The sequence below is a fragment of the Sinohyriopsis cumingii genome, chromosome 9 (assembly GCF_028554795.1).
Source record: "Sinohyriopsis cumingii isolate HCF-2022 chromosome 9, ASM2855479v2, whole genome shotgun sequence".
Classification (NCBI taxonomy): domain Eukaryota; kingdom Metazoa; phylum Mollusca; class Bivalvia; order Unionida; family Unionidae; genus Sinohyriopsis; species Sinohyriopsis cumingii.
In genome coordinates, this window is record NC_142969.1 from 44,931,631 (window position 1) to 44,946,457 (window position 14,827).

The 14,827-nt window shown below is 33.0% G+C and overlaps 1 protein-coding gene across 2 annotated transcripts in view; it reads right to left on the bottom strand.

Moving 5' to 3' along the window:
• Positions 1-14,827, bottom strand: part of LOC149791709 (kinesin-like protein KIF28) — a 76,693-nt gene that overhangs the window by 44,162 nt on the left and 17,704 nt on the right. For both annotated transcript variants that reach the window (XM_089970217.1, XM_089970218.1), the window contains exons 6-9: positions 9,418-9,525; positions 8,809-8,939; positions 7,027-7,097; positions 3,902-3,962 (exon numbers count right to left, since the gene is read on the bottom strand). In XM_089970217.1, the coding sequence (XP_089826343.1) occupies positions 3,902-3,962; positions 7,027-7,097; positions 8,809-8,939; positions 9,418-9,525 (371 nt within the window). The remainder of the gene's footprint in view (positions 1-3,901; positions 3,963-7,026; positions 7,098-8,808; positions 8,940-9,417; positions 9,526-14,827) is intronic.

Consider the following 14,827-nt stretch of genomic DNA (forward strand, 5'->3'; position numbering starts at 1 on the left):
TCATAATCTGCATAGGATTAGAATTTTAAAGAAAAAGAATTTCCCTGGGTTTCCTCACTTGTTATATTGGCTATTTAAAAATGACCTTGTATATTTGAGATATTATTTAAAAAACCTTTAATTCCCTTTATTTTGGTATATGATTGATGGGTGTAATATGGGTTAAAGAGTATACAGCTTGGCCTTACTCTAGATGTGCACTTTCAAAAAACTGCTAGCTCCACTTGGTCATTTTCAGATCCTGGACTTCAGAGGAAAATTGTAAACAAAATGGAGCCAATAACTTTTTTTACATTTTATATTTCTGTTATTTCATTCACTGCACTTTCAGAAGCTGGTACATGTATTATCTAGTTGGGCAAAATTCATTTTCCCTATTTTATTAGGTGCTACGGATAGTGTATTTTAGACTAATTCAGGCTACTCTTTTGAGCACAAGGGAGCAGTCATTTTAGTTACCAGTGTGCTTAGATCATGTACAATTTCCAAAAGTACAATATTCAAAGAAATGTCAGCCATATTACATTAAAGTAGCCTAGAGGAATGCCAACATTCTCTCTTACTGTGCATGTTTCATATGCAAACAACTTCACCTTACATATGTTACTCTCTCAAAAGTACATAATAACTGGCAAGTACCCCATAAATGTAATTTAGCATAACACCAAATCTGATTTTAATTCATGCCATCCCTTAAACGTTACTGAGTAGAAATTGAAGAGCAAAGTTTTCAGTCAAACACTGGGGCAGTAAAAATGAAGCTTGACACAGGTCTTCTAAATGTAACAAATACTAATTCTGAAGGCAATCTCCATGAAATGCTTTAAACATTTGTTCAGCTGAAACCAAAGTGCAAAATTCCAATTACAAGACAAACAATAACAATAAAATTTGGCTGTAAAAGTTTCAAATCATATTTGACCCTGATCTTGTTAATGTAAGGCCTCATACCAAATATGGTTTCAATCCATGGAACCTTTCAAAACATATTAACAAGAAACTAAAGTGGAAGGTTGCGAGTCAAAAAAGGGCACATAACTGCACACAACAAAGCCAGAAAATGCTGAAAACAAACCTTGACTTGGCTGTTCTTAATGTAAAGCCTTGAACCAAATCCGTATTAATTCCATAGTATCCTTCAAAACTTATTAAGCAAACACAAATCTGGAGACAGATGTGACATGAGTAAACCTACAGTACATGATCTGAGGCCAGTTTAAACTGGTTTAACTAGCAATTTTTTAAAACCAACTGCACACAAACATTGAAATTGCATGTGGCAACTGAGTACAGGTTTCTTTTGTTCTTATTAAATTTTTTAAATATAATTTTAACTGATCATGTGAAAAAAAAGATCATACACATTTTTCCGTGCACAAATATTTGCACTCAATACAAAGAATTATGAACCCTCCAACTAAAAGTTAACATTTCTCTCATGATCTATCAAATTAATGCACATAGAAAAGTTAGCATAATCACTGTACATAAACACAAACATATTACAGTACTTCCCTCACTATAAGGTCTATCATTACAACATGGTTCCTGTTATAAGGTATGTATAGTCATGGAAACCCATTTCACTAAGTAGTAGTGTAATTATCTGTATCATGTACTTCATTATAATACAGTTTCACCATAAGGCCCATCATTATAGGATGGTATAGTCATGGATCCCGTTTCACTAAGTAGTTGTGTAATTATATGTATCATGTACTTCGTTATAATACAGTCTCACCATAAGGCCCATCATTATAACACGGTATAGTCAAGGATCACATTTCATTAAGTAGTAGTGTAATTATACGTATCATGTGCTTCATTATAATACAGTCTCACCATAAGGCCCATCATTATAACACGGTATAGTCAAGGATCACATTTCATTAAGTAGCAGTGTAATTATATGTATCATGTACTTCATTATAATACAGTTTCACCATAAGGCCCATCTTTTTAACATGGTATAGTCATGGATCCCATTTCACTAAGTTGTAGTGTAATTATACGTATCATGTACTTCATTATAATACAGTCTCACCATAAGGCCCATCATTATAACACGGTATAGTCAAGGATCACATTTCATTAAGTAGTAGTGTAATTATATGTATCATGTGCTTCATTATAACACAGTCTCACCATAAGGCCCATCTTTTTAACATGGTATAGTCATGGATCCCATTTCACTAAGTAGTAGTGTAATTATATGTATCATGTGCTTCATTATAATACAGTCTCACCATAAGGCCCATCTTTTTAACATGGCATAGTCATGGATCCCATTTCACTAAGTAGTAGTGTAATTATATGTATCATGTGCTTCATTATAATACAGTCTCACCATAAGGCCCATCTTTTTAACATGGTATAGTCATGGATCCCATTTCACTAAGTAGTAGTGTAATTATATGTATCATGTGCTTCATTATAATACAGTTTCACCATAAGGCCCATCTTTTTAACACGGTATAGTCATGGATCCCATTTCACTAAGTAGTAGTGTAATTATATGTATCATGTGCTTCATTATAATACAGTCTCACCATAAGGCCCATCATTCTAACACGGTATTGTCATGGATCCCATTTCATTAAGAGTAGTGTAATTATATGTATCATGTGCTTCATTATAATACAGTTTCACCATAAGGCCCATCATTATAGGATGGTATAGTCATGGATCCCATTTCACTAAGTAGTAGTGTAATTATATGTATCATGTGCTTCATTATAATACAGTTTCACCATAAGGCCCATCTTTTTAACACGGTATTGTCATGGATCCCATTTCACTAAGTAGTAGTGTAATTATATGTATCATGTGCTTCATTATAATACAGTTTCACCATAAGGCCCATCTTTTTAACACGGTATTGTCATGGATCCCATTTCACTAAGTAGTAGTGTAATTATATGTATCATGTGCTTCATTATAATACAGTTTCACCATAAGGCCCATCTTTTTAACACGGTATTGTCATGGATCCCATTTCACTAAGTAGTAGTGTAATTATATGTATCATGTGCTTCATTATAATACAGTCTCACTATAAGGCCCATCATTCTAACACGGTATTGTCATGGATCCCATTTCATTAAGAGTAGTGTAATTATATGTATCATGTACTTCATTATAATACACTCTCACCATAAGGCCAATTACTATAACATGGTATAGTCATAGATCTCATTTCATTAAGCAGTAGTGTAATTATATGTTCTTCATTATAAGACAGTCTCACCATAAGGCCCTGCTATAAGATGTGTATAGTCATGAATCCTATTTCATTACATAGTAATGTAATCATATGTAATATGTACTTCATAATAAGGCAGTCTCACCTAAAGATCATTATGACATGGTTCCTGTTATTAGGCAAGTATTGTCATTGATTCCATTTCATTAAGTACTAGAAAAAGTGTAATTATATTATTGCAGCTGTCAATCAAGCACCAAAGAACAGTAGTTCCATACTTACCAATGAGTATTAATGTGTAAATCATTATGTAATTTCATCTGGGTTAGTAGTTTTCTAGCAGCCAGATAAAAGCATGCTAAACTGAACAGAGCACCACAATAGAATTTACTATGGAACAGTTTCAAACCTCTGTGGCTGACATTTTTTGCCCAATTTTCATCAAACTTTCAACATACTGCATTCTCTCATTACAAGTCCCTGCAGTATTAAACAGCTCCTATTATAAGGATGGTATGATAATGGATTCTATTTCATTGTCAATTAATAAATTATTTGCACCATGTATTTCGTTATTAGGCAGTCTCATTATACAATAGTATAACTCTATGGTTCTCATGGCCAGGATTATAATGCACTCTGGCATACTCTACATTCTCCTTTCCTTCTACGGAGTCAGTTATCTTCTACAAAACTTACCGTATCTTAGAGTAGACAGGGTTTCTTCATAATTGATATCAGCAGGACTGAGAGCTGCAATCTAGAAAGAAAAAAAATTAATAGGGAATCTATTCAATCAATTCAAAATATCAGCCAGTTTTCTTATACCTGTAAAATTAACATTCATCAATCTGTTGTTGAGAACTTCAAAATAAATTAAACAACTCTCAATAATTTATTCCCTTGTTTTCATAACAGAAATTATGTGAAATGCTTTTTTTGTTGTTATAAAATAATCTTAATCTACTTGTATAAGTAAATGTATGGAATAAGAAGTTGATGAATTTGTATAATTACACATTGCAGTATTCTGAATGATTTAGGATAGATTAAAACCATTTTATACGTTGTTAGAATAAAGGAACAGTTCTCGTTTAAGTCATTAGACAACAAAATTACTCGACAGAAGCCACTTTCAACAGAGACCACTCCAGTGGCCTAGTGGTTAGAGCGTCTGCCTCAGAAGCAGGAGGTCATGGGTTCGATCCTCGGCCAAGTCATACCAACGACTTAAAAAAATGGTACTAACAGCTGCCTCACTTGGCGCTCAGCATTAAGATATTAGTGTTAGGACTGGTAGGCCTGGTGTCAGGATAATGTGACTGGGTGGGACATCATGCTACATGTCTGCGGCATGATGCCCCAGGGCTAGACATCACTATAAACTGCCACACTGCAGACATCATAGTGATATAACTGAATTTTTTTACAGCTACATTCAAAATCCTAATCACACACACACATGTTCAAAAGATAACAATAACTGTTTGCAAGTTCTCAAACTTTTCACAATAAATGTTTTACTTCAATTGATAATCTATGACTGAAAATGTATTTACGCTCATTCCTAAACTTTTCTATGTGGCATCTAGGTTTCATTACAACATGTTTGACTTTACATTTCTCTAGTATCGTGATTAATAAGAAAACAGGAAAGGAAACATGTTACAACTTAAAAATTATAGATAGTGCTACTCTTTTCTAATAGAATATCTAGACTTGTTGCAATGTGAATGAATTTTTAGACTTAACAAATTCAAGTTTCTTTCCACCCCCAAAATGTCATTAAAAATGAACTGTATAATTCTCTTTTAATTATACAATACACCTTCCTACATGCACCTTTACGGCATGGGATACCATGCAACTTCTCATATAAAATTAAAATATAATGAGCACTTATTTCACAAACTGAATCTCCGATGAAAATGATAATGTATGATCCTTTTTACGGAACAAGGTTCCTCTCTAAAAAAAAAACTTAGTATCCTGCTTGCCTTTGTACACCACTCCCTCGATAACTCGCACCCTGATAACTCGCAAACCCGCTTATAATGTAGGGTCAGGCGTGGATCCCATTTTTTTAAAACCAGAGAATACCAAAAAAATATTGATCCCTATTTTTTAAACTTGGATAAAAATCGCATTCAAAATTGATAACTGAAATGTTGATATATCGCTCATTTTACAGTTGAAAACAGTAGATATGACCTGGAAATTTTAATCAACATTTTAAAATTATCAACTTTTAATAAGAAGTCATATAATTGGTTACATTTTCTTTTGAAACAACATTTTACATACACTATAATTAAAGATATTCAAGGAAATTTTGATCAATGAAAATGTCCCTTATACCTAGTGTAGACAGTACATTAATATTTAGATGAAAACTAAATAATTTTTATTAAATGAAATTTGTGTTTTAATTCTATCTTTTAGTTCCACTTAAGCGTAACCATCATAAATGCAATGTGTATTTAAATGAAAAATGTGTCAATCTATTATAACAGCTATGTCCGCAAGCATTTATCTGAGATCCTAATTAAGTGCTGACCGTGTTTTGATACCTGACTTTCAGAAGTATTTGTTATATTGTTGCACTAAATCAAAGCTGGTCTCTTGTGTATTATCACATCAATTATGTCTTTTGAATCAAATAAAGGAGGTGGAATAAATATTAAAAAAAGTTAAAAGGCACGCAAATCCTACATACTTAAATCTAGTGGCCCCAGGTATATGTTGGGTGAACTTACTTTGGTTGATCATTCGAACACTGTTATAAATGTTATTGTGTATGTAACATAAACTACCTTAAATTAACTGACTCCTTCATAACTGTGATCAGAGATAGCAAGGCAACCAAGTGAAATGAATACTTCATAAAATAAAGAGCATGGTTTCACAGATACGGACCGTTGTGGGCAAGCAAGTTTCAGAGAACTCCTGAACTGGCACTTAGTGATATCCCCAAGGATGATAAGAAATTTCACTATTACTTTTAATGAAATTACAACATCATTATTGTACTAACTGAACAATACAAAAATTAAGTTTCGACACAGGCGATTGTATCACAAAATAAATGTCGCTACTTTTTGAAAGAAAGGATACTTGTTTGGTGGTGTATCAACAGATAGTCTACTTCCGGGCCAATTTGACTCCCGACTTGGCAGTGTACTATTAAATACCACTTCACAAACCAGACTAATCAACAAAACAAAAAGCAGTGATGTAATACACAGATGTTTTCGCGTACAGGTCATGGTTGTTGGAAATAGCTGGAACAATCTTTCACATGTCGGAAATTTGAAATTAATGTTATTTATTCAGAATAATGAGCAACTTTATTAGAAAAAGCATGTTATTAACAATTATTATCTACATGATTGTAAAAGGAGGATTCAGTCATTAAACAGCCCAGTTCCCTACTCTCCCCCATTGTTTTCTCGATGTATAAGAGGATATTTTCAATTTTTGGAGATCCCTTGGAAACTTGTGCACTCGCTTATGGTGCAGTCTATGTTTGTGGAACCCACTGTGTGCAAGTTATCGAGAGAGAGGTGCATAATGTAATCCATTACATCCAAACAAATTTGTTATCATCGCTACCAAATTTATTTCATCTAATTCAGATTATGGCTTCTTATAACCAATAATAATGTGATTTCATACCATGAGATATCCAATTTTTGTGTTTTAATGCATTATTATGACGTAGATTTGTTGGTACATCCCTCAATATATGGTACCCTCACTTATGACACAGACTGCTGCTAGGACTCCAATCAAAGTGTTACAATGAGGAATCCGAAAGTACTTACCATAATGGTTTTACTGTTGCCTCCCAGGGCATTCTTCAGCAGCTTGGTCAACACAGAATCTCTGTAAGGAACTGAGAAAATAGAAAAAATAAAAGTTAATGAAAGAACAGTTAAAATTTGTGATTTATGGGTTGTAAGCTGACAAGACAATGCTTGTTAAGTTATTCCCAATCCCTGATACACAGAAAAAAGGATGCCTGATACACAGAAAAAAGGATGCCTGATACACAGAAAAAAAGGATGCCTGATACACAGAAAAAAGGATGCCTGATACACAGAAAAAAGGATGCCCGATACACAGAAAAAAGGATGCCTGATATACAGAAAAAAGGATGCCTGATACACAGAAAAAAAGGATGCCTGATACACAGAAAAAAGGATGCTTTTGTATCTGGTACCAATACTGCCATCCAGTTTACCCAAGATATTTATATTTTCATTGTGAAATGAAATGTTTTCAGTTTACTGAGAGTTTTGCAGATGTGAAAATGTGTCTTTTTAGGCCAAGAAAGATATGTGTTTAATGTATCACTGGTTTTAAAATTAGGGTAGGCAGATAGGCTGGGGTTTGATACAACATAATATACATTATAATGAATAGTATATATATATATATATATATATATATATATATATATATATATATATATATATATGTACACACACACACACACACACACACACACACACACACACACACACACACATATATATATATATATATATATATATATATATATATATATATATATATATATATATATATATATATATATATATATATATATATATATATATATATATATATATATATATATATATATATATATATATATATATATATATATATATATATATATATATATTATGTGCTAAGCACTTTAAAGTAATTTGCAAAACTGGCTCGATAACATGCACAAATCAATTTCAGGAATTTTTTTTACCATGGGAGGAGAAAGTGCTAGAGTGAGCGATGAGAAACAGATAATTGGCTGACTGGAAACGTGCATATTTTTATTTTTATCTCAATAGCACTTGTAATGTTAGCAATTTTAACAAGTGAACTTATTTTTGCTTACAATTTATTCATATTAAAATGTCTTGTCTAAAGGATCACAATGTATATGCTTTAAACCAAAATGACAAACCTAAAAAGCAATGGGTGTCATAAAGGAAAGCAGCCACCGTTTTATACTTTGAATTGCTATTTTTTTCTAAGAAATACTATGACTGATGTCTTTGCCTGTAAGTTTCATTGAGCATCCTTTACTGTCTGCAGTGATTCAAGTTATTTGCAATCTGATAGCATCCTTTACTTCTGCAGTGATTCAAGCTATTTGCAATCTGATAGCATCCTTTACTGTCTGCAGTGATTCAAGTTATTTGCAATCTGATAGCATCCTTCCCTTGGAATAAAACAATGACATAATTTTCTCTTATTTTTGCTGACATAGTGCTGAAAGCAAACATGCATCATAATTGTTCAAAAAACATGAAAGATATGGTGTATACAGTGAACCTTGTCATGAAAAAGAAGAAAAAACTAATACTGATAAACATTTTTTAACTATTGCAATTTATTCATACATGTAGTGTGAGCAACCTTGAATCAGTTATGCCAAAATTTAAACTTAGTTTCTGTTTCAATAGAAAGTGTCGGAGTTGCATGACATCATGCAGGATTTTAAAGCAGAACACACAAACTGTGTGACATTTAACTCACAGATTTTCTCTGAAATGTACAGGAAAAAACATATTAAAAACTAAATTTAGTTACAATACCTCGAGAATCTTTGCCTGAAGCTTTGTCAGCGAGGGCAGCAATACAGTTGCCCAGGCAAGAGAGAGACTGGTTGATAGCAGCACCCTCTTTAAGTCTATCGCCTGTGGCTCCAGTACTTTCAGCACGCTCACTTAAAAATGAAAAATTGAAGAATTTATTATGAGATACTGACTATGCCCAGGATAAGTCAAAGGGTAACAATACAAAATAATAATTACATCAATGTGATCAGTATCAATTTTGATTTGAGACGCTCGTATCTTCACTTAAAAATTTTTGTTTTATACAAAGCATCTGTTCAGAACAGAGCGATTGCTTTAATTATGAGAAGAATATCAAAGTTTATCATGGGTTTTTTTCTTCAAATTCAGTTTATTCTGCATTCCCATTAATTTTCCATCATGAAAAAAAATGAAATTCTTTTGTAGGTTTTTCAGGATTGTAATGAACTGTGAAAAATATGAAATCCTCACTTCATAACAGTAAGATGATAACAAGACCAAAATACAAATTGCAATAATATACTTCATTTCCTCTTTTTACTGTATACTCAACTGTTTTCCCCTAATTTATTTGCTCCATAACTTTCTAAAATCTCCCATGCATACCTTCCAGCCAAGTCCACCAGGTTGACAATGGCAGATCTTGCCATCTCCTCTCCTGCAGCATTTTTGCTTTTCTGAATAAATGTGATCCCAACAATTGTATGGGCACGACTGAAAAAGATAAGACATATCACAAATATAATATTAAGTGACCCTTTGCTATGATGAACATAAATTGCCTTTACAACTTAATTATTCCTGATTAAAAAGAAAAACAAAGAACTGGTCACTCACAAAGATACATGCTTCCAAAAAGTACTTTGTTTCTCTGAACAACTCTCATAGCAAAATATATGAAAAGGACAGCAAGTCATATAATTTATAGCAATGAATCTAGCAATGAATTGACATATTATTTAATTACATGGGTTGTGCTGTGTTTGACTAGAAGGATGGGGGCTACCTTAATAGTTAGACACCTGGACAGTTTCCTCCATATGACAAGTATAAATTTAATTGGCAATGACTTCATTGTTTCTTATCTAGTCGTAATGAAATTTTCACCATTAACCTTAAGTGTCCATCTAATAAAGTGGTACAAATTTCAAAAGAAACAAATTGGTTTTATAGAAACTTCTACGCTAATGAATGGGAATGGTTATCTAGACTCTGACAAGGATCCAAAGTAACAAACAGTAGACAGTCTCAGAATAATACTTGGACACAGACAACTGCTCTGTATGTCCTAATTCAGGGGTCTCAAACACGTGGCCCATGGGCTGCATACAGCCTACCTAGCCATATCATGTGGCCCACAAAATGAGTGGCATCACAATGTGACACAAGAGATAACAAAGGTGGTGTGACCCTTGGGTCATCAAAAATGCACTCATGTGGCCCTCAAGGCGGTTTGAGTTTGAATCTCCTGGTCTAACTGTTTGGTCCCCTTCTTGGCTCTGGGATTAGAAGGGTTTCCCATATGACCAGTGCAATATCTGGTGCCAACTATGACATGTGCTGACTACTTGTGCCCCTAACAGTCAATGAGTTTAAGAACCTGTTTAAAAAGCAATGAATGCAATCCACTACTTTATTAATTTATAATTAAAAAATCACTTGAAGATCAAATCTGTTAATAGCAAGACAAGCATAAAAAGATAAAACAATACCATTAATTAAATTTTTAATGATTAAAAGTCTCTCTTTTCCATAGCCATATCCAGGTAGAGTGATAATATTGTCACAATGGAACTACAAGCTCAAAGTTTTATTAACTGATAAATAATGTATAACTGGGGTGGGGGTTAACTTCTTGGACTATTGTTACATTCTGAAAAGAATTCACTAAAGAAAAGTAATCCTACTGAAAATGAGACATAAAAATAAAAGTACATGTATGTGGAAAATGACATTTACAATCTGATCATTAGTTGATTCTAAACTGTATTTTTAACTTAACAAGCAAATAGCTGGCCACCTAGAAATCAAGTTCAGTACATCCTTCCTACAAAAAAAAACTTCCAATTAAAAAAATTGTGGTATATTAAACTCTTCTTGGACCACAAGAGACATGTGTAAATTGAAAACCTGCTGAAGCAAACATCTCCATATAAATGACCTAACCCTCACAAAGACTATGCTAACAAGTCACAATTATCTCACAATTTAACCTCCATATAAAGAATACCTCTTAAAACTTAAGTCTAGAATCCATTGATCTGACTGACTGAAATCTTGAGTCTGACTTAAAACTGATCAATAAAATGTCTTCAGTTCAGGTTTTTAAAAACCATTACTTATAATCAATATCACAATGAACAGATTTCAAAGTTTATAACTCCAAACGTAAAGTAAACTTACGGGACAATTTCATTCTTTGTATTATCCCTGATAATTAAAGTTGTGCAATTTAACAGCTGATTATTTACATGCCTACATGTACACAGTCCTGGTAACAGTTAATCCAGGTCTCCACTGAGTCTGGATATTATTCTAATGCACACATTATTGTATTTATACATACACAATAGTCTCCCCACCTAACCCCACACCACCCTCCACCCCTACATGGCCCTTTTTAAGAAAGACAACCCCTTTCAGAAGCCAGCATCTGCTTGCCAAATTAGTACATTTTTATTTTTTTGTCCTCTTAAGAGAGGTTATCTCTTACGAAGCCACCTTTTGATCAAAAAAAAGTGGCACTTTAAAAGAGACCAACAGTTTTATTAACATTAACATGCAGGAAGGGATAAGTGTTTCTTAACGGTGGGAGCCATGTGAACTCAGCTGGTAGAGCATTAGACTTCTAATCCAAGTTCAATACCCAATCTGGTCAGCTGCCTCAGCATAACCTTGGAAAGGCACTTAGCATGATATGGCCAATAATGTGTTAAAAGTGGTATCAATTATAACCAACAAAAAAAAAGTTGAATGAAGGTGACCGTTATGGATGCCTGAAATTAATGGAAATCTATTAATACTACAACAACACACAAGTCCTATTTTTATGCTACCTGCTAAAGCTCTAGATTCCTGTTAATGCAACTAAAATCTCTTGTCAACAGGAAGTCTACATGTATCTCCTGAGTCCTTTTTTGTATATTCCTACTCCATTCAATACTAAATGGCCATCAATAAAATGTTTGCCTATACAATAAAGTTTAACATAAACAATAATTGAATCTGTGTTTTTAATTCAAGTACCAACAGAGTACAACTTTTGATATTCTGTGCTTAGAGATTACAGGATATGTTGTTGTTGTTGTTATTTGTTCTCCATAGTTATCAGAGCAGTGCATTCCTTGCACCAACGAATAAAGCTGGCCTAGCATGCTAAAACTTAGATATAGTCATTTTGGCATTGAAGGACAAGAAGTCAGGCTGGTCCAATTTAATCAATGAAAAGTAATTATTTGATTCAAAATAGCAGTTTGTAAACCCTCCACTCCAGTCTGCCTCCTGTCTGCATTCTGTACATGCCAAGTTTTAGCATGTTCTTGAATAAAAATGTTTCTTTATTAAGTTTCGTATATAAATTTAGCTTACTACTGCTTACTTCTGCGTGCCTTTTTTCTTCAACATGAACTTTTATGTCTGTGTGTGTGCGTGTGTATGTATGTTTTTGTGTGTGTGTGTATAATAATTTCCATCTTTATATTATTCCTTTATTTTCACATGTGAAATATATATCCGTATATTTTCACATGTGAAAATATAAGATTTCCCATGATGCCATGCAATGCCTGATTGTGTATCCCAACAAAAGTTGTACCTGCAGCAACAAAAAGGCGTACTTTGTGATCAAGAACAAACAAATAGAAACTGCTTTACATTACAGACATGGAAATCAATCTTTGATAAAGAAATCTGACCAGACGCATTCACATCTTTCTGAAGTTATTTCATCTTACTTCCTTGGCAACAAAGATAAACACACTGTGATGCATTGCTAAATCATACTTGCTTTGTTTTCAGACAGGGCCAAATAGTATATAAAATGACAATAATATAATTGAATGCAATAGGTTAGGTCAACCCAATCCTACTGCTTTTTTAAGTCAAGTATATTTATTTGATGAGGCCATGAAAGTGAGGTGAATTTATGAAAAGGGGGGGGGGGGTTTAGCATGTTGTGCAAATGATTGAGTTTAATTACCAAACTTCGATTATATAGCAAGTTTGGTATATAATAAAAAGAAAATGGTCTTTTCCTATGTTAGTACTGGATACATCTCATCTTGTAGTACCAAAAACTATATATTTTAACTCGTGCTTTGCCACTCATTAAAATATAACGTTTTTGGTACCACATGATAAATTATATCCAATATTAAAGTAGGAAAAGAAAATATCATATATATATATATATATATATATATATATATATATATATATATATATATATATATATATATATATATATATATATATATATATATATATATATATATATTATTATTATTATTATTATTATTATAGAGAGATAGGTGGATGAACACACATATAGATGCCAAAGTGATATATCACTCTGCTGAACTTTTCCAAGGTGGGATCAACTAAAAGTAGTGGCACAGGCTTATTATCAAATGAAGAAATCCTCAGTAAATATTTGCCAAAACTGGAAAAATACAGTTATATTTTGTATTGTAGAGTGGCATATAGTATATTATTACCTTATTTAATTATTCATAAATTTACCTTCTGGTAAACACAAGTTAATAAGTTAATTATATTACATAACTGCAAAATTATTTAATAGTTCAAGTTGCAAGGTGTTATGAAAGAATATGGCATGTAATATTTATAACATGATTTTAACTTACTAATAATTTCTTGTGAAGAAATAATTTTGATGGCTTGCAGAGATCTTTTGCTGGCAATGTTAACACTATCAACATGGTATGGGAGAAAAGTAACAAGAAAGTGTGTGTGTGTGTGTGTGTGTGTGTGTGTGTGTCTGTGTGTGTATGTCTGAGTGTTTTTGATTTTTTCACATAGCTTTAACAATTTTAGTCATATCGCTACAACATCAGCAGTGTGGCAGTTTATAGTCATGTCTAGCAATTGGGCATCTTGCAGCAAATATGTAGCATCATGTCCCACCAGTCACATTATTCTGCCACCAGGCTGACCAGTCCTAAAACTAACTTCATAATGCTGAGTGCCAAGTGTGGCAGCTACTAGTACCAATTTTATAAGTCTTTGGTATGACTAGCCAAAGGTTCGAACGCCGCGACCTCCTGCATCTGAGGTGGACACTCCAGTCACTTAGGCCAGTGTAGCAGCCAATGTGAAATTATATTATAAAAATTGCTTGATCTAGCAAACAACTGAGAATTAACACCATTCTCATTCAGATAGGGTATATCTCCCATGAGTGTTAATGAAAACTGGCAAAGTACCAACATTTATGAAAAGATTCCAGTGCTTAGAGAATTCAGTATGTACCAAATAGCTGCGCAGATTAGTCCTAAAAATTTACATAAACTGGAACATTTATTGATGAGTAGCCAATTAAAAATACCACTGAAGCTTTGAATTTCCCCTTATCAGAGACTTTAAAAAAAGATATTACATTTTATTTGAACAAATGCTTAATTTGTGTGCATGAGTTATCTGAATTTACCGATGTCACAATAATCATACAAATAGATCACTTTATGATTAAGGTCAGACTGTAACCATAATATAGCCTTGGTTGGGTCTAAATATTTACCAACTACCATAGCACCAGTCAAACATAAGAACTAAAGCATTGAACAAATATAGATCCAACCTACTAATCAGGACTATGTGCAGCCAAGGGTATAGGGAATATGATATTTCAACTCTGTACAGTAGAAATATGTTTTACCATATCTATCCATATATTGTATATAACAACTGTGTACAATATAGAACCAAGTCACTGAGCTCTCTAGGCCTTTGACAGTTTGAGTCCTGGACTCTCAATCCACATGAAGGATCATGTAAT